The 26,818-nt window shown below is 37.7% G+C and overlaps 2 protein-coding genes across 4 annotated transcripts; both read left to right on the plus strand.

Annotated features, from left to right (window-relative positions):
• LOC102081220 (uncharacterized) lies at window positions 1–6,592 on the plus strand. Of its 2 annotated transcripts, none has more exons than XM_013277057.3 (10): window positions 1–915; window positions 1,004–1,071; window positions 1,169–1,292; window positions 1,802–1,950; window positions 2,060–2,202; window positions 2,286–2,451; window positions 3,201–3,294; window positions 3,398–3,485; window positions 4,228–4,301; window positions 4,395–6,592. In XM_013277057.3, the coding sequence occupies exons 1-10, from the start codon at window positions 902–904 to the stop codon at window positions 5,209–5,211; spliced, it is 1,737 nt and encodes a 578-aa protein (XP_013132511.1). In that variant the 5' UTR covers window positions 1–901; the 3' UTR covers window positions 5,212–6,592. The 2 variants fall into 2 exon arrangements, with proteins under 2 accessions (XP_013132511.1, XP_019215334.1); XM_019359789.2 differs by having other exon boundaries at window positions 3–915; window positions 1,169–1,283.
• A 5,514-nt stretch (window positions 6,593–12,106) lies between these two features.
• On the plus strand, window positions 12,107–26,459 carry LOC100705710 (uncharacterized). Of its 2 annotated transcripts, none has more exons than XM_005458988.3 (10): window positions 12,107–12,237; window positions 12,333–12,403; window positions 12,495–12,615; window positions 13,974–14,122; window positions 14,226–14,368; window positions 22,157–22,316; window positions 23,101–23,206; window positions 23,327–23,405; window positions 24,018–24,091; window positions 24,183–26,459. In XM_005458988.3, exons 1-10 carry the CDS (start codon window positions 12,224–12,226, stop codon window positions 25,201–25,203), a joined length of 1,938 nt encoding a protein of 645 aa, XP_005459045.1. In that variant the 5' UTR covers window positions 12,107–12,223; the 3' UTR covers window positions 25,204–26,459. The 2 variants fall into 2 exon arrangements, with proteins under 2 accessions (XP_005459045.1, XP_005459046.1); XM_005458989.4 differs by lacking the exons at window positions 12,107–12,237; window positions 12,333–12,403; window positions 12,495–12,615; window positions 13,974–14,122; window positions 14,226–14,368 and adding exons at window positions 20,307–20,444; window positions 20,534–20,604; window positions 20,689–20,809; window positions 21,678–21,826; window positions 21,930–22,072.
• The last annotated feature ends 359 nt before the right edge of the window (window positions 26,460–26,818 follow it).

A 26,818-nucleotide genomic window follows, 5' to 3' on the forward strand; every position in this document is an offset into this window, starting at 1 on the left:
AAATATGCCTGGTATAGGTCTAAGGTTTATTGTAATTGTGTGTTATGTTTTGAACCTAAAATAAGTGTATATAAAAAGTTATGTCATGTCATGGCTATTGATTGTACAAAAAATGTTGAAAATGTGAACTGTATTTTTTTTTAATCAAACTGCAAAACTGCAGCAGTAATTTGCCAATTAGAAATATCCTTAAGAATAATATAGAATCCTTTGTGTTTGTTGTCTTGTTTGTCACAAATAATCATAAAGTATTTATCGTAACTTTTTTCCAAATAATTTATACATGATTTATTTGTTCTTCTCATGTTCTCCATATAATAAAAACGACCCTTGTGCAAGAATGCCATATCGCAATTCTACGAAAGAATAAAAGCATTATTTATTATGTGCAATAGTAGGCCTAAAATTTTTCCATGAAAGCTGTATAATTTCACGTTTAGGTTCAGTATGACACATAAGAGGTTAGAGACTTTCAGAATAAATGTGATATAAAACAGATGAGGACAGTCAGTGACCGTTAGTGACCTGGCAAAATATACTGGGTAATGTTAGTTCCTGTCGAGAATGTGCAACAGAAAAAAGAGAGAGAAAAAATATGCTTAACTTAAACGATTCCATCGTTTTAATTCCATAATTTTCCATATTCCCACTCTACTGCCAAACTGGGATTTTGCAGTGTTTTACAGTAAGTCTACTCCCCCTCCCCCGGTTTTATACGCACGGTACTGTCCTTCCAAAGAAAAGTCAGTGAGTCTAACTTCCCCTAAATGAGTGGTGCAATACATGCTGCAACAGCTTTCACATCAGCAAGACTGTGAGACTCGGACGTAAGCGGCACACTGTGCGAATGGATAGAGGCTGGAGCCCAGCAGACCACTTTCTATGAAAATACGCGAACGAAATGGATTCAAACAGGTAACCCAGATGACGTGAATTTGACTTTCTTCACGAATCCGTCAGGTTTCTTAAAAGAAAAGATCTCATTTGTGGGTTTTTCTTCCAGACGAGTTTGCAACTGGATCTCTTATACCGTGTTTCTTTTTGGATACATGACTGGGACCGTACTTCCTGGTATGTGGATTACAGTAAAAATAAATAATAATAATGTAATTAGATAGTCTGTGTTAGCACTCATAATTAATGTATTTGTATAATATGTTTCGTTCAGGAAAGAATCCGACAGCTGGCTTCAATCTTGAATGTACCTACGACTTTGACCAGCTGATGCAGTGTCAGCTGGAGCTGCAAAACTGCACTGAGTACAGCATGACTCTCCCAGCCGGGTATGTTAGGTGTGTTTTTAATCGATGATTTTAATACTACACCGATCAGCCATGGCATTAAAACGAACGGTCTTACTTTGACTGGGTGCTCCTTTTGCTACTGGCTCCGACGTGTCCGGGTATGGACACGATCTATCTGAGGGTATCTACCCGGGACAAGGACTGTAAGATCGGGTCCTGTGTGGGGGTTCCTGGGTCGGCTGTATGTGGACTGGAATTGCTTTGGCACACTGAGTGGATTCTCAGTTAAATTTGGATATTTGGATTTTTGTAAGCATAAAAATGTGGTGTTGTTGTTGTTGTTGTTGTAGCTGGAGGTTAGCATGATCCAAAGATGATTAGTTGGGTGTAACTGGAATCCAAGGTTTCTCATCAGAACACTGCATTTAATGTGATAGTCATTACTTGTTACTCTCTTCACCTGTATGTGGTTTCAATGCTGTGGCTGACAGTGTAAATATGCGTTGGTATATGAATGTTTAATTAAAGTGTTTTGCATATTATCTTCTGCTCCCCAGTGAGGAGAACTGCACTGTACAACAGTGTGGCATTGGAAAGTGTTGTTGCTCCTTCAAACTGATGCGTGTGTTAGGAGAAATTCTCACAGCAAAAGTCTGGAAAGATGGCAACATCATGGAGTCAAAAGCTATCAATGTCACAGAGAGCAGTACGTTGGCTTCTTTCAAATTATTGCCCATAACTCTGCATCTGCCAGAAAGACTCTCTGGAGGTGAACAAACATTCCCTTTAATGCTCTTGTTTCTGTTTCTGTACAGTAAAACCAAAAACTCCAGAAATCATGTCAGTCACTGAATCCGAAGGGAATTTTGAAGTCAGGTGGACGTCAAACATAACGGGATTTCTAAACGATTACATGACAGCTGAGCTGACTTACTATAAAAAAGGAGAAACAGAAAAGGTAGGAACAATGCCACAGTAACTATTTGTTCTGGAGATGTAAACATGGACAACTGTCAAACTCATTTTGTTCCTCCTTACTAGACATCTGAACGTTTCAAACCAGTTACCACAACTGATGGACTACATTACTATGTAATAAAAGGTCAAGACCTGGATCCAAGTTCAGCATATGTGGTCAGCGTGAAAAGCTTCTTAAGTCTGAGTGACAAGTTCAGTGACAGTAGCGAAGAGTGGGAATTTGAAACTGGTAAGTATTGTCTTTTTTCAGTTGTGAAACAGTAAATTCTGTATTTCTTAACTGTGTTAAGAGGCCCTAATTATATTTCTATTACACATTCAGCTGAAAAATAATATGAGTTTTAATATTAACTCTCAAATTAACTTTAATGTAAGCCGTTGTCTCCAGAGAAAAGTGGAAATGAGCTCCTTAGATTGTAACATTAAAAGTGAATTTAGAAGTGTATTCGAATATAGAGGATCTGTGAAAACCTCAAAAGGAAAGAGATAAATAGTTTGTATGTATAATATGCACAGTTTTAATTTCTCTTTTTTAATCTCCTGAACAACAAAGCAACAATAAATCAATAAATTATGATGCTATGTCCTGTTTTAAGTAGTATCGATCTGAACATTCATACCGTGTATAGCATAAGATACAGTATGAAGACTTTTTAAAAAATGTATATTTTATCTTTGTAACTTACATTTTGGAGGGTGCATAGAGTATAAACAAATGCAATGGGACACTATCATTGGTATAAATAAATAACTAAAAACAATCCTTTTGAGGCAATTTGAAGAAACTGTTTGGGAATTATATAGCATTAAGTAGTGACACACGATGTCATCAACACAACACATCTAACACATAATACAAGTCTGTTAGCAGACATATAAGCATATGTTATGCACTTTATCCTACTATATCTCTCTGCTGTATAACATCTGTACAAACACTGCGATTATTAAACTTATTTCATGCATATTATTTCACAGGTCCTTCCCACCACAACCTGATGTTGGTTATCATCATCACCCTCAGCATTGCTGCAGTCATCCTCAGCGTTGCTAAATATGGCTGTTATGCAAAGTGAGTCATGTAGATTAACAAGTTTTTCTTGTGCCTTGGTCAGTGCATATTTCCCCTAAATACTTGAATGGGGTTGTCATTTTTTTCCTGTATTTCCTTTTAGGTTGAGAAAAATATATTACGATGCAGTTCCGAAAACTACAAATCCCTCTTTTCTTAATATTAATCCAAGTGAGCAGAAGGTGAGACAGGTGAGGTCAAAAACTTCTAACTCCAATGGTTGCATTCATTTACTTTATTATTAATAATTATTAACAATTTAAAATCTTTTGGTGATTTTCATTAAATCATTATATTGCATCACTTTTTCATAATTTGCCATAATTGGATTTACATTTAGTCTATAAATAGCAGTTTTATCAGGACTGTTATAGTCAAAAGAAAATCTAATGCATCTAATAAACAACATTTGGCGATTAGAATAGACATGTATCTGCTTAGCCATCAGCTGATGAAGACTGGCAGTAAAAATCAGCTGATCTGCAGGGACTACAGCTGAACTTGAAATTGTGGTCTGTCTTAAGTGACACTATATTTAATTTTTCATTGTTCATGGCATAATCAGCCCTGGAGTCAAATGGCCTTCACAAACGCTAGGATTGAACAGAAATTGTGCACAATGTAATTTAAAAACTACTTGTGCTGAAATCAGAATCCAGCTCTGCATTTTTAAAAAATACAACAGGACATGTTTTAACTGCTCTGTAAACAGACAAACCAGTTATCCCTCTATAGGCAAAGTAGCAGTTTAACAGGGTTTTTCTACGGTAAAATCCGTCACTAAATCCCATTGTCCCAATAACAGGGCAAACTAAGTCAACCAGGAATGATATCTTAAGGAGTACAAAAGGCACTTTGAGAAACATACCAAAGTTCCAAAAGATTTTTCTCCTTTAACTGAAATGTTTAAGACCATTCGTCCCTTTTGCTTAGGTCTTGAAACTTGAAGACTTCATTACCACCCCCATATGTGTTGAGACCCTTATTCCAGATGACAGTGAACTGGGGTTAGTATTGACTGCATTGATGCATCACCATTACAAGACATTTCCTTGAGGCTTTATATCTGGCAGTTTCAGTAATTGTTTCTTTGTATTCAGGTCGAAGATGTCACTGACAGACACAAGCTGTGGAAGCCTTCAGCAAAGCAGTGGGATCAGCACGGGCTCCTCTGATCTCAGTTATACAAATACTGAAAGCCCCGTTGCTGTGAATGGAGAACCTTCTATTGCTAAAGCTGCTAAGAATGAGCTGTGTAAAATATTCCCAAATATTTGCCCAATATTACCAGTGAGCACCAGTCTCCCGGCACAGTCAAACAATACACAAGGAAGTGAATTATTCTCTGAAACGGGTCCTGGAGTATCTGCATTTGAAAATAAAACCTATTCCTTCCTCATTCCTGGCTGTTTACATCAGACTATGACAGACAAGTTAAACACCCAGGGGACGGCTGAAATGCTTTGTGACTCTAATTACCATCCCAGTAACAGTGGCATGGAGAGATGTCCGGATCACCAGGTACCAGCTTGTCAAGTTCCTGTCCAACTAAGTGGTATTTCACCATCAGCGGTTTCACCTCTTCTATCAACAGCCATGTCCTATCAAGAAGTCCCCATATGTGTGCCCATAGGGTCACACAGTGTTCTTGCAGTGGATGATGACTATCAGGAAATTCCAAGTCTGGTGAGGGAGCCTGATGTTTCGCTTTTAGAGCACAGAAATACTGAGCATAAGGAACATTTGGACAAGTTGGAGGAGGAGTCACTTAGAAAGAGCCCTGAAAGCATCTTAAGCCCAGTTGTTCCAGTTCAGGATGGGCAGCGTGTCTCTGAACTCCAAGTACCAACCTTTTGCTTTACATCTACTAACTGCTCTGTGCCAATAATCACAGAAAGTGGCTATCAAAGTGTGTAGTATTATGACCATAACTTCAGCTTTAGTTCATTCTTATACATGGATGCATGAAAATGATCTCATGATAACTGTTTCTTAAAGAATATGATCCTGCTGTCATTTGGAAATTATTCTATATAGTAAGCCAAAGATTTGCACTGTGAGAACACTTAAGTTCAACATATTTAAACTGTGCTCATAACAAACATTATTTTATTTATTTAACTTTGATTTTACACTTTAGTCCCATTGAGATTAAAGATCTCTTTTGCCAGGGAGACCCGGCCCTTTAAGGTCTGACTGAGTTTAACCTAACCAGTGGATTTGAGGGGTGGTTGTAGCTCAGGAGGTAGAGCAGGTCATCTACTAATGTAAGGTTACTGATTTAATCCTTGGCTACTTCAGTCTGCATGCCAATATATCCTTGGGCAAGTTTCTGGATGCATTCACCAGAGGGTAAATCTTAAGCTCTATTTGGACTTCTGCGATAAATCTACATCATACATGACGCTGGAACTAGAAACTCCATTTATCCCTACACCACAGCCTTCCACACCATTCAAGTCGTTGTGGTATGTGTCGACTGAACAGTAGTTATTTTTCTCGGGAAGTGCACATCAGTTACGTGGAAGGTTGTTGTGTAGGTTTGAAATGGGGTTCCAGTTATGGCGTACGACCTCAAATAAAAACAAACTGTGATATTTAGGGTATAAGTGATGTACATGTTGCCATTAGAATGCTTTTCAATCAAAGTGAATTACCCTGAGCTCTGTTTGTTTCAAAGAAAGATTGCTGAAGAATTTTCAGATATTATATGACTATAATTATAACCGTAATTTATTAAGTGTTTGTTTTCAACAAATGTTTAGGAAAAAAGTTTTATTTGTCATGTTGTTTTATATCCAAAATTCAAGTTATTGTCTTTTGTTTTGTCTTCACTTAATTGTAAATAACACATTTGAAATGAGGTGGCACAGTGGTTGGTACTGTTGCTGTACAACAAGAAGGTCCTGAGTTCAATTCCAATGTTTTTCTATGTGGAGTTCTGTGTGCATGTTCTCTCCGTGTTTGCGTGGGTTCCCTCCGGGTACTCCAAAGACAAGCAGTTTGTGGGGATTGGTTAACTGATTAATCTAAATTGCCCGTGAGTGTGAATGGTTGTCTGTCTGTGTGTTAGACTGGCAACTTGTCCGGGGTGTAGTCCTATGACAGCTGGGATAAGCTCCAGCAACCCTGAAAAGGATGAGCGGAAGCGAATGGATATATGAAATGTATTACTTGAATGTATAAATACCGATAAGACCAAAATATGTTGAATTTGTCACAAATGTTGAACTAGTGAGCTTTAATGAGAACCGTTTTAATCTCTTTGCTTTTCCTGAGTAAAAAAAAGTGAAGTGAATTACTCTGAGATGTGTTTGCTTCAAACAGACATTGCTGAAGACTTTTAATGAGCTACAGTATGCTGCATTCAGTTACTTTGTACAGTCTGTACAAACAATTTAATATCAAATTCTTCAAGCATCATGGCATATCATTTGTAACTTGGATCCCAATTCAGTGGCTCACTTTAGAGATTGGTACTTCAAATCAAATTCGTTAAAAAATGTGAGCACAAAACCAGTAGCAAAAAAAACCAAAGAAGAATGTAATCCTTTTAATGACAATGGAGGGGGTCACATATCTGAAAGCTTGACTAATGTGCATATAATGAAAAACAAAATACAGTTGCAGCTACACTGAGTCATACAAATAGTAAATTATAAACTTTTCAGTACTTAGTCAATACTCCTGATGATGTAGCTCTTTTCTGTTCATGTTGTTTAATTCAGATATTTAATGTTGGCTTCGTTCAGTGTTAATTGGAGGCTGGATGTCTATCAGGTTCCGCCTCTATATTGTGGTCTCAGCATGAGCAGACACTGTCGCCTCTGCACTGTGAATTTGTATGAAATCGCATGACCAAAATAGACTCACCTGCAGTGGGTGAGCATGCCAGAAGCATTTGTTTGTTTTTGTCTGGCCCAGAGTTTTTCCTATTGGTATGGTGTAGTATATAGAAAATGTACTAATAATAAACAATAGCATATAATAGTAGATTTAGTAGGGGTTAATTAGTCTCATAACGACTCATAAATCACTTACAAGTTGATCACAACCCAGAATAACTTTATGTTACTGTTACACGCTGAAGGTTCATCCAGGTGCACATTGAGGTTTATTGCTCTGAAACACAGCAAAACAGCAGTTAGGTGTTACAGTTGGCTTCTATTATCATAACTGGCCTGTGTTACTTTTAGGAAGAGATAAAGGCTACGTTCACACTGCAGGCGAAAGCGCATCAAATCCGATTTTTTTTTTACCCTATGCGACCCATATCCGATCATGGTATGACAGTGTGAACGGCACAAATCCGATATTTTCAAATCCGATGTGGGTCACTTTCGTATGTGGTACTGAATCCGATACATATCCGATGTTTTAGAAAGCGACTGCTGTTTGAACGGTCATGTCGCATTAAATCCCTCTTTTACGTCACTGACACAAGACACACGCCAATTATCAGCGCCGGAGAAGACATCGTGAACGCTTCCTGGCCATCCAGTGTAGATGTCAGTGAAACTGTTGGGAAGACAACGTGAACATTTTATTTGTGCTGTATAATCTGCAGATTCTGACAGAAATCTGCAACTATCCTTTGAAGCACCGCTCCTCTCTAAAACTGCAATAAGGATCATTATTAGGTTATTTACAATATTATGTAAATAACAAAATAACTTAAAGCAAAAATTGGGAAACGTAAAGTCCGAAGTCTTTATATTAAGGGCCATCAGTCAAACAATATTGTTTGCTCTGGGTCTAAACAGAGCGCGTTGTGTGTGACGTCTTCTTTTGCGCATGCGGGCCGCTTTGAGCGTTCACGCTAGAGCGCGTTTGCTGTCGCATTTTATTTGTAGTGTGAACAAGCAGACAAAAAAATCGGATTTGATAAAAAAAAAAATCGGAATTGAGCATTAAGACCTGCAGTGTGAACGTAGCCTATGCGTAATGGCCCTTTAGTAATCAGCCCTTAGTAAACAGAGTAACTGAGACACAATAAACCAATAAACAACACACAACATTAGATGTACTGGGTGACTTACAACAACGTTTCTTATACTTTCACTGAAACCAGCTAATTGCTTTTTAGCATATTTCTAAAGGAACAACACGTTACAAAGTCTAATGCAGGAGACTAACATCATTTAGCTAGCGCACCCACACGTTAGTGATCACGGATAACCTGAATTATGTCCCATACTTGGAATTTCTCACATTAAACGCCTTATAAACAGGAATTACATTCTAAACATGTTGCTTGAAATACGTATCGAGTTTATATAAATGTATATAGTGCTCGCATACTGCTCTTACCTGAAATACAGCAAAACAGCAGTTCTTTGTTACTGAAGGCTTCTATTACCATAACTGGCCTGCGTTACTTTTGTAAGGGATTACGTTGCCAGTCACTCGTTTGTCTGAGTCGCTACTGCCACCTACTGGCGAAACTCGGTATCGCCTTAAAGGCACCGGCACAAAAACAAAAAATTGTTGTGGGCTGTGGGCAAGATCAGTATTACAGTATTACACTGAGAACTCCGACTTCATTGTAATACGTTTATAAACAGACATTTGTTTTTGACATCATAGTGTTGAGTATATGCAGAGTTTGATGGCTGTAGAAGGCTCTTGCCTCAGGTGGTTAAAAGTTATGTCTTAATAAAGAATAAACAGCAGTCTATGACTTAGTGTGATGAGAAATTCAAATTTCAAGTGCACATAAGATCTTTGAACTAGAGTAAATTCTGATTTCATATTTAACTTTTTTACAGTGAAAAATATTTCTATATTCATTTATTCTAGATTGTCAAGTGAAATTTTGAGCATTGATGTCATAGAAAATCTAGATTATACTTTTTAGGATTTTTCAAAACTTAGGAGGGATGTAGATATTTACAATGGAATAACTATCATTCTAAACACATAATTTTCATTCATTTCATTTCATTTATTTGTTCATTTCAGGCACAACAAAATACATATGTTGAACATAAAGTGCACAAAACAAAAAAAAACAAACAAAAATTACCTGAAAAGGAGTGGGACGAAGAAAACTTATTAAATCCCACCCCTATACTCACTCATCAACAAAAACAATAAGCTTCCCACAGCTACGCCCATCGTTGCAAAGCATCATACATATACATACATACATATATATCTACACACACATGGACATATATGTACATACATACACGCACACTTTTTTTTTTTTTTTTTTTTGAATATATACCAGCAATGGTAAGAGAAAAGCCATTACAGAGCACACTAACACCATTATTGAGTATACTGTGACCAGACCAACTGCTTGTAGAGGAATTTAAATCTATGAATATTTTTGCATTGTTTCAGTTGTAAACTCAGACTGTTCCAGATTTTCACACCACATACAGACACACAAAAACCTTTACGGGTTGTTCGAATTCTGGGTAATTTGAATTTTCCGAAGCCTCTCACATTATAACCTCTTTCTCGAATTTCAAATATAGATTGTAAATTTGCAGGTAGAAGTTTATTAAAGGCTTTGTATAAGATTATGGATGTATTGTAATTAATCAGATCCTGGAATTTAAGTAACTTTGCCTGAAGAAAGAGTTTGTGAGTATGATCTAGATAACCAGCCTTGTGAATAATACGCAGTGCTCGTTTCTGTACTGTGACTAATGGATTAGTTGTATTTTTATATGTGTTTCCCCACACTTCCACACAATATGTGAAATATGGAAGAACCAGGGTACAGTACAGAGTACGAAGTGCATCTTTATCAAGGTATGGTTTCACTTTGTTCAAAACTGCGAGGCTTCTGGAAATTTTGGTTTTTATGTGTCTGACGTGGGGTTTCCATGAAATTTTGTTATCAATTACGACTCCCAAAAATTTGTTTTCACTCACATTATCAATTGGTACACCTTCAATGATGATTGGTAATTCTATATTATATTTTAAATTACCTTAACCATTGTATATCTGCTCATGAGCTGTTCAGAATAGGTCAACCTCCAGCCTCACACAGCACAGAGGAAAATGCACTCACCTGCATGCTTCACAGTGGGAACCATGTATGTAGAGACCCACGTTCACCTTTTCTGTGTCATGCGAAGACAAGGCGGGTGGACTCATCAGACCAAAGAACAGATTTCCATTAGTCTAATATCCATTCCTTGCGTTTCTTGGCTCAAACAAATCTCTTCTGCTTGTTGCTTTTTCTTAATAGTCCCTAGTAATCTGTTAACTTTCGGAATGATTTCTGAGGCTGGTGACTTGCATGAATTATCCTCAGCAGCAGAGGTGACTCTTGCTCTTCCTTTCCTGGGGCGGTCCTCATGTGAGCCACCTAAAGAAGGCCCAACAGCGTCTGCACTTCCTCCGAGGAAGACTAACCTGGACCAGAAGCTGCTGCTGGTTTTCTACTGCTCTCCTATTGGCTGGGTGTTTGGTACACAGGGGCCACTACCGAGAACAGGAAGGCTGCGTGGAGAGTAATTAATCACTGGCTGCCCTTTGCCACCAATTTTCCTCTCTCAGTGCAGAGCCATCACAGGTGACTCCTTGAACCCCGCTTACCACCTGTTTGACCCTCTGGTCGATGCCTCAGGTAGATCAGGTCCCACACTTCCAGGCTCACAAACAGCTTATTCCCCTGCATCATTCGGACAATCAATAAACACTATCACAAAATGCTAATTCTATTATTAACTAATTCTGATAATAATACAACTAATAGAACTTATTAAAAATAAGATAAATTAAGTTTTCCAAAAAAATTATGTTAAGATATTTTAAAAATGTTGACTCACATCTTTTGTTTTACATTAATAAATATTTCAAAAGAAAGAATTGTATGAAGTTGTGGTTTTAGGAGCCAGTGCATGGGTATGTTATACTTTCAAGCTTATCAAAAGGGGAGACAATAACTGAATCTTTTTTCTTTTTTTGTACAGCAGCAACCACAGCCTAGCATGATTATGCCACATGAACAAGATCTACAACTCTTGCAACACTTTCTTTCTCAACATTTACCACCAATCTAAATTGTGAAAGGAAGTTTACAACACATCTTCTCGTCACTTTTTCTGCTGTATATGCTGTATATCTCTGCTGTAAGATGCAACAAGATATCACACACTTATTATTTTGTGCATAAAGTATGCCAGTAAAAAAAATACTTACTGGATATAAGTGTTTTGGGGACGAAATTTGAGCAGCAAGGCTGAGATGGTTTAGGCATGTGTAGGGGAGCGATAGAGAAGAATATTAAATGTCAATGATGGGTTTCTTTCTAAACATTTACATTATCGCTCAAGGCCTCTTAAGTTAGTCAAGTTCGCCAGGTTTAAATTCTGTACATCAATATATATAGGCTATATAGATATATATATAACAAGAAAAAGAAAATAAATCTGCTAGAATAGCCCAGCCAATCACCTGACCTGAATCCAACTTACAATCAGTGGAAAGCTCAGAGTTCATCAAAGAGGCCCACAGAACTTCATGATTTGAAGAGTGTTTGTGTGGAACAACGGGCCACACAAGACACCGACACCAGACACCAAAAGTATTACCAACAAAGGTGATAATACTTTTGTTGAAGTATTAAATAGATCTTATTAAGCCTACTCAATACGGCTGTGTCAGATAATGCATACCCAATTTCTCACTCTATACATACACTGGGATTTCAGTAGTTGTTTTGAGTCTACTTCCCCCACCCCGGCTACTACTGTGGGCTTTATGCACACGGTTCTATCTTCCTAAAGAAATGTGAGTAGGACTGACTTCCTCTAATGTGACGCAATATATCCTTCTATCACTCCCATAACAGGAAGACTCGGGAGACTGTGAGACTTGGGCGTAAGCAGCATTCGCATTCCCAGGATATAGACCGTAGCTGAGTGTTTTCCATAGCAGAAAAAATGCACTAAGTCGTCTCATAATGGATTCAAATAGGTAACCCGAATAACTTGAAGTTGTCTTTCCTCCTGAATCTGTCATGTTTGTTGAAAGAAAAGATCTCCTTTTGCGTTTCCCCTTTTCTTTTCCAGACAAGTCTGCATCAGGATCTCTGTTATCGTGCTTCTTTTAGCACACATCGCGACTGCGGCAGTTCTCTCTGGTATGTACATTACAGTGAACAAATGCTGTAATGGATTATTCTATATGCAAATTCTTAAGGAGCCACAATTTATAGTTTATGTTTCGTGCAGGAAACAATCAGACAACTGACTTCAGTCTTGACTGTACCAACGACTTTGGCGAATTGATGTTGTGTCAGCTGGAGCTACAAAAATGCACTGAGTACAGTTTGACTCTCCAGAGTGTAGACGGGTATGTGGGATGGAGGCATTGGGTGAAAATGCTGTACATAAAAATGTAATATTAGCTTAATCAGCATAAGATGTCATAAATATCATCCATCCATTCGCTTCCGCTTATCCTTTCCAGGGTCGCGGGGGGCGCTGGAGCCTATCCCAGCTGTCATAGGGCGAGAGGCGGGGTACACCCTGGACAGGTCGCCAGTCTGTCGCAGGGCCAACACACAGGGACAGACAACCATTCACACTCACATTCACACCTAGTCAGTGTTGGTCAAGTTACTTGAAAAAAGTAATCAGTAACTAATTACTGATTACTTCCCCCAAAAAGTAATCCCGTTACTTTACTGATTACTTATTTTCAAAAGTAATTAATTACTTAGTTACTTAGTTACTTTTTAAAAACACAATTTACAACCTGAATAGGTGATAAAGCGATAGATCTTTCAGCCCAATTCTACTTTTTCTGCATAATCCATCATACAAAATGTAATCAAATGGAAAACTCTCTTTTTAAAAGTTGTTTTATTAGTTTTAATCTTTTAACTTTGTGCATCAAGCAAAAATTAAATTATATGCAACATTCTCTGACTGGAAGAAATTTGTTTAACATTTAAACCTATTTTCTGCACATTCCAGCACATAAAATAAAATATTTTTTGTGTTTACACTCACTCTTTCAAATAGATGCAAGTAAAACACAGCAGAAAATAAATAAAGTCAAAGGCTAGTTGCTCTATTTTCACCTGTAAAGCAGGACTGGGGTAGGCGGAGGTTTACCCTGGTGCAGGTGTGCTGCAGCGGTCAGTGGAAGAATCCGCGAGTTTCTCTATGAATTTCACATTACAGTCGTAGCGCACTCGGCGCTTGCTTGGAAGTTAAGGGGGTTTTTTTCGCTGTAAAAAGAAGTTTTCTTCCCACGCACAACAGACGCTAATGTTTTTGTCACTTTTTATGGAATCAAACTCAAAATAAGGTCAGTACTTCCACGCTTTAAACGCTGCACGCTCATACTCTCTCCCGTACTTGATATATTATCCATTGTTGATCTGCAGACAGCTGTTGTCACGAACGTCGCACTCGCTTTCGTCACTGTCATGAGACATTCTCGCAAAAAACTCACGGTTTTAGTAACGCAGTAACGCAGCGTTCCTACGGGAAAGTAACGGTAATCTAATTACCGTTTTTGCAATGGTAATCCCTTACATTACTCGTTACTTGAAAAAAGTAATCGGATTACTTACTGCCCATCTCTGCACCTAGTGGCAATTTGGATTATCCAATTAACCTATCCCCACAAATTGTATGTCTTTGGACAGTCAGTCATAAATATCATTTGTTTTAAACATTTTGTATTATTATTTCCTGCAGTCAGAAGAATTGCATTTTACAACAGTGTGGCACTGGACAATGTTGTTGCTCCTTTCGACTGATACTTGTGATTGGAGAAACTCACACAGCATCTATCTGGAAAGATGGCAAAGTCATGGAGTCAAAAGTTTTCGGTGTCACAGAGAGCAGTACGTTGACTTCTTTTAAACTACAGCCCATAACTCTGCATCTGCTAGAGAGACAGGTGGAACAAACATTCGCTTTAATGCTCTTGTTTCTGTTTCTGTACAGTAAAACCAAAAACTCCAACAATCAAATCAGTCACTGAATCCGAAGGGAATTTTGAAGTCAAGTGGACGTCAAACATGGTGGGATTTATAAACGATTACATGACTGCTCAGATGACTTACTATAAAAAAGGAGAAACCAAAAAGGTAGGAACAATGCCACAGTAACTATTTGTTCTGGAGATGTAAACATGGGCAGCTGTTAAACTCATTTTTGTACCTCCATACTAGACATCTGAAATTTTCAAACCAGTTACCACAGCTGATGGACTAAATTACTATGAAGGTCAAGACCTGGATCCCAGTTCAACATATGTGGTCAGCGTGAAAAGCTTCTTTAGTCTGAGTGGCAAGTTCAGTGACAGTAGCAAAGAGTGGGAATTTCAAACTGGTAAGTATTGTCTTTTTTCAGTTGTAAATTCTGTATTTCTTAACTGTGTTAAGAGGCCCGAATTACATTTCTATTACACATTCAGCTGAAAAATAATATGAGTTTTAATATTAACTCTCAAACTAACTTTCATGAAAGCTGCTGTCTCCAGAGAAAAGTGGAGATGAGCTCCTTAGATTGTAACATTAAAGCTAAACAAACATTATTTATTTATTTAACTTTAATTTTACCACACTAGTTTTTGGATCTTTCAATCCATCTGTATACATCTGTAAATAGTCACTGTACTTGTTCTCCAATCTATTATAAAATTCTTGACAAATATCTGTTGTAAATTTCCTCTTCTTAATATTCTTAATATATAATGATCTATTTACCTTAATGTATTTCCATGTCCATGAAGGCCTTAAAGGCAACAATAATGTCTGACTAAATTCTTTGTCATATACTTTAAATGCTCCAGCTCTATCATCCCCAACCCACCCAAAACTATTTTTAAAATCCTTTCCCCTCTCCCAACATTTTCCTAACACTTTCTTAACAGATTGACTTTTTTATGACCTTTCAAATATATCCAATAGTTAACCATTAACTGTTGCACAGCACAACTGATGTTCTCAACCCTTTTAAGAAGGCAAGAAATTCCACAAATGAACCCTAAAGCCACACCTGTAGAGTGAAAACCATTTCAGGTGACTACATCATGAAGCTCGTTGAGAGAAAGGCCAAGGGTTTGCAGCACTGCCAACAAAGTAAAAGGTGGCTCCATTGAGGAATCTAAAATATAAAACATATTTAAAGTTATTTATTTATTTTTTCTTTGCTACATAATTCCATATATCTTTCTTCATATCTTTGATGTCTTCAGTATGTATCTACAATGTAGAAAGTAGTAAAAAAATAAACAAATAAATGAAAAGGTATGTCCAAACTTCTGACTGCAGTGTGTATTCTTTATATATATTACAGCACCGGACAAATCACAAACAAAAACTGAGCTCCTTTAAATTCCCCTCCTAAATTTGTGGGACTCTTTTTCATATGTTTCAGGCTACGCTTTAAAAAAAGTAAAGGAACACATTCACAGTGTAACAACAGATAATATAATATATGAAAAAGGGAGAAAAATAACTGAAACTTTTTTGTTTATTTGTACAGGAGCAACCACAGCCTAGCATAATTATGCCACATTGCAACACTTTCTTTCTCAACATTTACCACCAATTAAATTGTAAGTGGAAGTTTACAACACATCTTCTCGTTACTTTTTATGCTGTATATGTTAAAAGATACAACAAGATATCACACCCTTATTATTTTATACATAAAGTGTGCCAATAAAAAATACTTCTTTGATATAAGTTTTTTGGAGACAAAATTTGAGCAGCAAGGCTGAGATGGTTTAGGCATGTTTAGGGGAGCGATAGTGAAAGGAGGTTATATGTTGGACAAAGAATGTGTAATATGGAGATGAAAAGTGTGGATGATGTGAAGAAGGACATGGAGAAGACTAGTATGAGAGAGGAGTATTCAAACAACAGCAGGAGATGGAGGCAGATGAGCCATTGTGGCCCCCTTCATGAGGCAGCCAAAAGAAGAATATTACATGTGAATGATGGGTTTCTTGTTAATGTGAAACATTTACATCATAGTTCACCATTATCGCTCAAAGCCTCTTAAGCCCAGTCAGGTTCTCCAGGTTGAATTATCCACACCCATAATACAATCCAACCATCCTTTTCTCTGCAATGTCTACTGACAGGTTTGATGGCCCCTGCCGGGGAAAGGCTCATCAATGCCATCAGTGTCATCTGAGAAGTCCTCGGCTCTCTGTTCCCCGATTATATAGCTGTGGCTGGCACGTCGTTCTGCCTCTCATGCACCTGCCCGCCTGCCACCATGCCATGCTTCAACTTACTTTCTTTATGTTGTCTAAGCACTTGCAATATCCATACTCACCTAATGCTAAAGGAAAATCAAAGTGTGTCACACTCACTCATTCGATGAATCGCTGCTTCATGTTTAATGTGAAAGAATCACCTTAAAAATATTTGCACAGAAGAGCAAAGCAAACACAGACTTGCACCTTATAATCACTAATTTTCATCTTTCATCAACTGTCAAATTTACAGAATAACTAGCTGTTGTTGTTTCTTGTCTTGTCATGTGCCATGCAGAGCTGTTATGACAGAAGCATCTTTGAAAATTAAGCTGTCTGTGTAGTGTAAAATTACACAAGCTAAGCTAAAATCATATAAAAAGCATCTGATTTTATTTGAAATAAACAAAACCACTTCCTAAAATGTAAATGTTTAGGACAAATACAGTAAGATTATGCTAACACTTTTTCATAAACATATTGCTTAATCCAGTGTACCGTGAATCATTACATTTTTAGAAAATGGAAGATGCTCCTCTGTCACAGTGGTGCCTGCTAACACTTTGTAATCTGAGATAAATGCAAAATCACAGTTTGCAGGGTTGCTGTCAGGGTCCTGGGTATGTGAACAGGTGTTTTGATTTTGTATTATTATTTTTTATTAGTCTGTGGTTTCTTCTTGGTTCGTGTTTACTAGTGTTTTGGTTTCTGTTTTGTATTTCTAGTTCGTAGGTTTTGGATTCCTTTGCTCCTCATGTCACTCTGGTCCCTGTACTCTGTGCTCTCTCTGTTTCGTGTCTCTGAGTCTGTGTCTGTAAGTTCAGTCTGTGTATTTCCAGTTTTATTTTAAAGGTCCATGTCTGGTGTCACTGTATTCAGTTTTCCGCCCTCCCTGTTTCGTCATGTTAATTAGGTTCAGCCGTGTCTCCCTCATGTTTGCCATTCCTTGTTTCCCTCCGTGTATAGATAAGTGTGTGTTTGCCTTTGCTCGTTGTCGGTCCGTCTGCATTTCTCTGCTCATCATCCTGTGTTTCTCCCTGCATGTTATGCATGTTATGGTTTCAGGTTTGTTCACTAGTTTTCCCAGTTCAGGTTATTTCTTAGTTCTGTCCTCGCCATCCTCACTTTTGCTTGTTTTCACCTCCTGTTAATAAAGCTCAATTGCATCAAAGACAGTGCCTGCATCTTGGATCCTTCTCTTAAAGCCATAGTTGCTTAATGAACAGTCCGAAGACATACAGTTTTAAATTTAAAATAATTGATTGTTATATATATCTTTGCAATCATGGGCAGTATACTCTTAGACTAGATCTTTATGGTCCTTTTTACTGACAGTTCAACACAACAGTTAATGTGTTATCCAAACTGCACCACACTACCAAAACACTTCCAGTTTAACTCAGGTCAACTCTTGGACAAGAACAGTACAAGATGTATTTGGTCTTCAAACAAGGAAACGTCACTGAGAGTGCATTCAGTTAAAAAAGAAAGAAAGAAAGGGAGCACAGGGAGCATTATAACACGTCTATTAATATGTTTTTTGGTTGTTGTTTTCTTTTTTCAAATAAAGATCCCATCAAAACAAAATGTTACATTTTATTTTATGACAGTCATAAATATATTGACTAAAAGTGTACAAAATGATGCAGTAGAGTAGATATCCTTTGTGCGAACCGTACATCTGAAGTTGAAAAGTGTTCCCTTTTAAATGTGATCACAAATTCTTGTCAACATTACATCTGGTCTAATAAATGAATCAGAAAAATAAAAATAAAACTTTTTTTCTGTCTGATCCATCTTGGCAAAGTTTAGCACCTACCATCACATCATCAAGTATTTTAGTTAGCTACTAGTACTAGTAGTACTAGTACACTAGTACTACTAGTACTAGTGTACTAGTACTCTCGCCCACCAGTGTCTAAACCCCAGGTGGTCCTGATGTAATCCCTATCACCACTGGGATACCGTTCAGCTGAGACACGCCATCAGAGTCTAACCACTAAATACTTCTATTTAAATTCTGTACATCATGTTCATTTCATTTTAAAGATTTCTCCTTATATATATATGTAGAGAGAGAGAGAGTGAGAGAGGCAGCCCATCCAATCCAACACACACAATGTTATGTGTAATGATGACAAATAACGAAGGGAAAAAGTATTCAACACAGGAAGAACGAGAGGTGCAAGCAAAAAAAGCATGGAATTTCATGACGCCAGCTGAAATCTATCAGTAGTTAGAAAGCAATACTCCGACTTAGTACAAATTAAGATCAGCTGGTTCAGTCCAAACATATAGTCTATAAAAAGGTTTCTCATTAACACTGTGTCACACAAAAAGCATCATGGGTAAACATGATGAGTAAACATGGTGAGCGCTCTCACGACCTTCGCAACCCTATTATTGCAAAACAAACCTACAAAGGATACAAACAATGGTTACAGAAGAATTTCAAAACTACTCATGGTTCCAGTGAACATTGTTGGGGCCATAATTCAGAAGTGGAAAGAACATCACTTCACCATAAACCAGCCATGACCAAGTGCTCCCTGCAAGATTTAAGAGATCGAGTGAAACAAATTATCAAAAGAGTTGTCAAAGAGCCAAAAGCCACTGGTGGAGAGCTACAGAAAGACCTGGAACCAGGAGGTACAATGGTTTCAAAGAAAACTATAAGTAATGCACTCAGCTGCCATGGCCTGTGTGCACGTTCACCACACAAGACTATTGCTAAAGAAAAAGCATGTTGAAGCATTTTTTCAATTTTAAGGAACAACATTTAGATAAGCCTGTGAAATACTCGAAGCATATAATCTGGCCAGATGAGACCAAAAAATTAAACTCTTTGGATCCCATACTACAAACATTGGAGGTCAAAAGGCACTGCATATCATGGTGTGAGGCTCTTTTTCAGAACGTCACTTGCATGCTTCATATAACTAAAGGAAGGTTAAATAGAAAATGGACGGATGGATGGACACATTCTAGATAAATATCTGCTGCCATGGAGCAGGATGATGAAGATGAAATAAGGGGGGTCCTTTCAGCAATTCAGTGATCCCAAATACACAGCCAAGGAAACTCTCAGTGGCTTTCTGAAAAAGAAAATAAATCTGCTAGAATAGCCCAGCCAGTCACCTGACCTGAATCCAACTCCAATCAGTGGAAAGAAGCGAAGCTCAGAGTTCATCAAAGAGGCCCAGAGAACTTCAGGATTTGAAGAGTGTTTGTTTGGAAGAATGGGGCACACAAGACACCTCAAAGCTGTCATTACCAACAAAGTTGGTAATATTTTTGTTGAAGTATTAAATAGATATCATTAAGCGTATTCAATATGGCTGTGTCAGATAATGCGTACCTCTGTGAGGCATAGGCCAACATGCAATTAGTCACTTTCACCTTTCACAATAAATGCTCTCAGTGTGCCAACAGCTGAGAAAAGACATAAAGACGTGAGTCATGAGACATGAGTACCCACAGAACACAGTACACAACACAGTACAGTGGGAGATATTAACTGATGTCTGTAATGTGTACGAAAAAAATCGATGCTTGCTTTAAATGTTTCCACCGATGTTAACATCTTCATATGTACATTTTTTTTGGTTTTGTTTTTTTGTTTGTTTTTTTTGGTTTTTGTTGGGGGTGTCTGTTTTAATTTAAACCCAATTTCTCACTCTATACATACACTGGGATTTCAGTAGCTGTTTTGAGTCTACTTCCCCCTCGGCTACTATTGTGGCTTTATGCGCACGGTTCTGTCTTTCTAAAGAAATGTGAGTGGGACTGACTTCCCCTAATGTGGCGCAATATATCCTTCTAGCGCTCCCATAACAGGAAGACTGTGAGACTCGGGCGTAAGCAGCGTTCGCGTTCCCAGGATATAGACCGCGGCTGACTATTTTTCATAGCAGAAAAAATGCACTAAGTCGTCTCATAATGGATTCAAATAGGTAACCCGAATAACTTGAAGTTGTCTTTCTTACTGAATATGTCATGTTTGTTGAAAGAAAAGATCTCCGTTTACCTTTTTCTTTTCCAGGCGAGTCTGCGACAGGATCTGTGTTATCGTGCTTCTTTTAGGGCACATCGCGACTGCGGCAGTTCTCTCTGGTATGTAGTTTACAGATGCTGTAATGGATCATTCTATGTGTGAATTCTTAATGAGCCACAATTTATAATTTATGTTTCGTGCAGGAAACAATCAGACAACTAATTCCAGTCTTGACTGTACCAACGACTTTGACGAGCTGATGTTGTGTCAGCTGGAGCTACAAAACTGCACTGAGTACAGTTTGACTCTCCAGAGTGTAGACGGGTATGACTGAGATGTTTTTCTTTGTTTTTTAGTCTAATTTTAATATTAAATAATATTAAACTGATCAACTATGACATTTAAACCAGCTGCGTCACTGTGAGTGGATCCTGCTTTTGTTAATAGCTCTGAACTGTCGACTTAGTGTGCGGAGCAAGGACTGTAACAGCGGGTTCCTTGGGCGGGTTTGGACTTGCTTTGGCTCATTAAGTGGATGCATATTTGGACTGATATGCGGGGATTTAGTTTTTGGTTGTTTGTTGTGTCTCTGCTTCTTAGTTTTAGGGGTGCGACTGACCTCACAGAAATGATCCTAACAAACTGAAAGTGGAGCATGTTATAATGCTGAAGTAAAGTAAATAAAAGTAAATAAAATTATAAATATTAACATTCACATGAAGAACATATATATTGTACTTCTTGTTTGTGGATTTTGAAGTTTGTATTTGTACACTTGGTTTTGGCCGCTCCCTTATTGACATAGGGTCTCCGCAGCAATGTTTGATATTGGAGCTTTTGTGTTTGTTTTTTTCTCGAGATTCAGAAGGGGTTGTCTCCTCCCGGAATAAAACAGCACATATTTTATTTGTTAGGCGAAGGTGTAAACCACCACACTGTGGAGCCTAACTCTTCCATTTCAACTCCTCTTCTATCTAGTAATCATCTTGGGATTTCAAGGAGAATGCTTTCATTTTCCAGCCATGATTTTGTGAGACTCAAACATTGACTTTTGTGAGCTAGAGCAAATAAAAATGTGGGATGGAGGCATTGGGTGAAAATGCTGTACATAAAAATGTAATATTAGCTTAATCAGCCTAAGATGTCATAAATATTGTTTGTTTTAAGCATTTTGTATTATTATTTCCTGCAGTCAGAAGAATTGCACTTTACAGCAGTGTGGCACTGGACAATGTTGTTGCTCCTTTCGACTGATACTTGTGATTGGAGAAACTCACACAGCATCTATCTGGAAAGATGGCAACGTCATGGAGTCAAAAGTTTTCGGTGTCACAGAGAGCAGTACGTTGACTTCTTTTAAACTACAGCCCATAACTCTGCATCTGCTAGAGAGACAGGTGGAACAAACATTCACTTTAATGCTCTTGTTTCTGTTTCTGTACAGTAAAACCAAAAACTCCAACAATCACATCAGTCACTGAATCCGAAGGGAATTTTGAAGTCAAGTGGACGTCAAACATAACGGGACTTCTAAACGATTACATGACGGCTGAGCTGACTTACTATAAAAAAGGAGAAACAGAAAAGGTAGGAACAATGCCTCAATAACTATTTGTTCTGGAGATGTAAACATGGGCAACTGTTAAACTTATTTTTGTACCTCCATACTAGACATCTGAACGTTTCAAACCAGTTACCACAGCTGATGGACTAAATTACTATGAAGGTCAAGACCTGGATCCAAATTCAACATATGTGGTCAGCGTGAAAAGCTTCTTAAGTCTGAGTGGCAAGTTCAGTGACAGTAGCAAAGAGTGGGAATTTCAAACTGGTAAGTATTGTCTTTTTTCAGTTGTAAGACATTAAATTCTATATTTCTTAACCGTGTTAAGAGACACTAATTATATTTCTATTACACATTCAGCTGAAAAATAATATGAATTTTAATATTAACTCTCAAACTAACTTTCATGGAAGCTGCTGTCTCCGGAGAAAAGTGGAGATGAGCAGCTTAGATTGTAACATTAAAGCTGAACTACAATGTCCTGTATTCAAATATAAAAGATCCTTGAATATCTCAAAAGCAAAGAGATGCATACTTTGCTGTGAAGGTTCAGTTTGTTCATTTGAATTTTTTTCCAAAACAACAGAATTACTATGATGTCATGTCCTTCTATTTACGTTCCAGAGAGTGCACTCACATTTGTTATTTGCAGTAGTGTTAATATTTACTTTCTCCAAACACTTTGAATAATTTAGTGATTGCGTTAAACTTCGTGACTCATGTCACAATAAAGAAAGAACCTGTTCTTCATTATCATGTTCATCCTCTCCCGTTTTCATTTTTGCTTGAATCGTTGATTACCAAGGTTTTATTTATGCTTTTGGAAATAACAAAAAATACAAAAGCTGATTTATGCTTTTGTCTGTATACAGTACTGTTTGCTCATAGTTGTGTATTTTCTGTACAAATAGAATAAGCATTAAACGGCGCCGCCATTGCGTGCAATAGGTCGGCAGCCTTATGAAATTTCCCCCTTGTGGGACTAATAAAGGTATATCAATCAATCAATCAATCAATCAATCAATCAATCAATCAAACTTTTTTCAAACAGGTACCTTCACAGCTCGCTCCCCACCCTACCCGCTTGTGGTTATCATCGTCTGCCTCAGTATTGCTGCTGTCATCTTAAGTGCTGTTATGTATGGCTCTTATGTAAGGTGAGTTGTGCATATAAAAAGTTTGGTTTTTGTGCCAGTTTCTGCCAGTGCACATTTCTCCTAAATACTAGAACTTCTTTATCATTTTTGTTGATTTTTTTTTTTAACATTCCCTTTTAGGTATAAAAGAAACTGGTGGGATGTGGTTACCAAACCTCCAAATCCAAGCTTTCTTAATATCTATCCAAGCAAAGATCAGGTGAGACACATTTCACACTCGTCAAAAGCTTCTGACTTCAAATGTTACACTCGTGTATTTTGTTAGTAATAACTGTGAGAAATTTTTATGATTTTTGTTTTCATTACTTTTTCATTAGTAGCAATTCATTGGATTTATGTTCTGTCCATAAATAGCAGTGTGGTTGGGACTGCTATACTCAGAAGAACAGTGTTATTTCCATCTGCAGTCATTTATATTCTTAGTACGGCTTTCTTCACTGACTTCCACACCCTTTCATGTTTCATGAGCACAGATCAAACATGAATACATGGGAGGAGGTTTGCACCAACGGTACACGGGCTAAACCAACTTAATTAGTTCGCTCAGTATAACATTTACTAACGGTGCCTTGCACCTTATATTGGATAGTGCTGACATCACATGATCTGCCGGGATTACAGCTGAGCTTGAATTTATGACCTTCCTAAAGTGACTGTTTGTTTTTGTTGTCTGTGACGTTCCTGGATTCAAATGCCCGTCACAAACAAGAGGGATTCTTAAAAGGCACTTTCAGAAACATACCAAAGTTGGTTCCGAAAGATTTTCCTCCTTTAACTGAAATGTTTAAGATTGTTCGTCCCTTTTGTTTAGGTCTTAAAACCTGAGACATCCATCACCTCCAGTATCTGCGTTGAGCCCCTTATACCAGATGACAGTAAACTGGGGTCAGTATTGGCTACATCGATGCATCAGCATTACAAGATATTTTCTTGAGGATTTATATCTGGCAGTTTCATTAATTGTTTCTCTATTCAGGTCGAAGATGTCACTGACAGACACAAGCAGTGGAAGCCTTCAGCAAAGCAGTGGGATCAGCACGGGCTCCTCCGATCTCAGTTATGCGAATGCCGAACCCCCTGAGACTATTAACGAAGAACCTCTTATCACTAAAGCTGTTCATGATGTGCTTTCTAAACTTTTCCTGAATATTAGCCCCATATCACCAGTGACCACCAGTCCCCTTACACAATTAATGAACATGCAAAAAAGCGATTTGTGCTCAGCTCCCTACAATCCGTGTAGTGTCCAAGCTAATGACACCAGTTCAGGATCATCTGTATTTGAAAATAAAACCTATTCCCTCCTTATTCCCGTCTCTGAACATCAGGCCATGACGGGCAACTTGGAGGCACAGGAGAAGGCTGAAATGCTTTGTGTCCCTGATTACCATCCCAGTAAGAGCGACATGGAAATGTGTCCTCATCAGCTGCTACCATCTTGTCAAGTTCCTGCACAGCAAGATTCTGGTTCATTTCTAAGGCAAACAGACATGTCATATCAATCCTACAAAGCAGATTCTGGGACATTTTCGTATGAAGAAGACACCAGCTTGTCCTCTGTCTCTAGTGGGACTAACGCATCTGATTCTTGTGAATTTTCATCCAGAGCTGAGGCAGAGTTTGAGAGCTCTAATGAGGTCATCAGTGGTAAACCAAAGCTAGGTGAAGAGGTGACAATATGTGATGAAAATCCCTGTTATGGCTGTGTGCCTAAAGGGTCAAACAGCTTTCTTGCAGTGGATGATGACTACCAGGCACTTCCAAGTCTGGAGAAGCAGCCTGACATTTTGCTTGTAGAGCAAGGAAATGGTGAGTACGAAAAACTTTTGTGCAAGGAGGGATTATTCAAAAAGACTCCTCAAAGCATCTTAAGTGAAGTCTTTCCAGGTTTCATCCACAATGTCCAGGACGGGCAGCTCCAAATACCTTTTTCTGCCTTAATGTCTGTTGACCACTCTGTGCCAATAATTACAGATGCTGGCTATCAAGCTGTGTAGCACTGTGACTGTGACCTAGGTTTCATTTTTGAACTTGGAAAGGGTTTTAAAATGTAAATTGTAACTCAAGAGCCAATTAGTGGCTGCTTTTTGCATTTCATGGGATCTTTACACTATAAGTCCTGCTTTTACATATAAATGTATACATTTTTCAATATAGAGCATCCACAGGTATTCATTCTGAGAACATTTCAACTGTAAATACTTTCCTTCCTCAGTTTCTGATTACACAGTTGGTTTTAATGTAAAGCATCCATAAAATTTCCACATAAAATGACTGATATCAGATATCAACCAGCATGCGCCTGTAGCCTTAATATTTTCAGTGTTTGTTTTCTATAAATGGATAGGCAAAACAGCTCCTATCACATCATTTATCTACATTCCAGATCTGATATTGAACAAAATGAGTTTTCTTTCTTCTTTTTGTTTGATTTGGTTTTTGTTGCCATTTGTTTTTAAATGTCATTCTGCATTTCTTTTTGAAAACACATTCCTTAAATACATAAAGGCTGAGATGACTAAACTGTATCAAATCTGTCTAAAATGTCAACTTAGTAATCCTCTTGACCCATATTAGAGGTTTCATTTAAATCTCCGTTTAAAAGAATAGAACAGATAGACAATTTGCCCATGAAGTCTAAACCTTTTAAGTAGGAATTACATTGGAAATGAGTGCACTCTGACTGAAACAAGCCACAACACTTATCTGCCGTTCAGGGCCGCTGTTCAGAGTTATGAAATTACTTCCTCATTGCTCTTCTTTGGAACTGTTGATCCGTTTCCACAGAAGCACACGTCATCGCCTTCAGCATGTTGCAGTTGTCAAAATAAAAAAGATAGTTACTTTTTAATATATGCAACTGAAACAAACAACTGTATTCTGTATATAAGTGATGTGAATGTTAATATTACACTTTTCCTGTGTATAAAATAGTTTAAATAAATGTGAATACTTCTGAGTTGTGTTTCTTTCAAAGAGATCATTAAAACAGGTTTTAATGATCCACAACAAGCTTTGTCCACTGTGTACTTTGGTACACCAAAGAAATTTGGTGATGCATTTTTGAGATTGTAACTTACATATAATTGAATTGGCCATAATGCAAAATACAATTGAAAATGATATTCTGTAAGTACGATACATATTATTTGTACTTTGGATCCCCATGTAGTAGATATGTGCACTTAAACATCACAGTGGATTAATGTAAACTAGTGTTTATGTGCTACTTAAAATAAAGACATCAAGCATTTATGTTGAGTCAAAGTCACTATATTCTATACTACATAGTTTATATATATATATGTGTGTGTGTGTGTGTCCTGTTGCTTCTGTATGCATGTATACGTGTGTCACTGTGCTCAGTATTAATGGTGGGCACATACGTTTAAAAGAAATGTTCATGCCTAACTGAACTTAAAAGTGTTTTCATGTACAGTAAAAAGTTGACATGTAGCAACATGTAAAGGAACGTCACCATTACTACACCATTACTTGTGCTTCCACCTTGTGGTCTTAACATGAACAGACAGATGCTATCTAACAACTGCGCTGTGACTTAATAAAACCAAAATAAAAATACACTGACATTGACTTTCTGCAGCAGTTGAC

Source organism: Oreochromis niloticus, linkage group LG1, assembly GCF_001858045.2.
Source record: "Oreochromis niloticus isolate F11D_XX linkage group LG1, O_niloticus_UMD_NMBU, whole genome shotgun sequence".
Lineage (NCBI taxonomy): Eukaryota > Metazoa > Chordata > Actinopteri > Cichliformes > Cichlidae > Oreochromis > Oreochromis niloticus.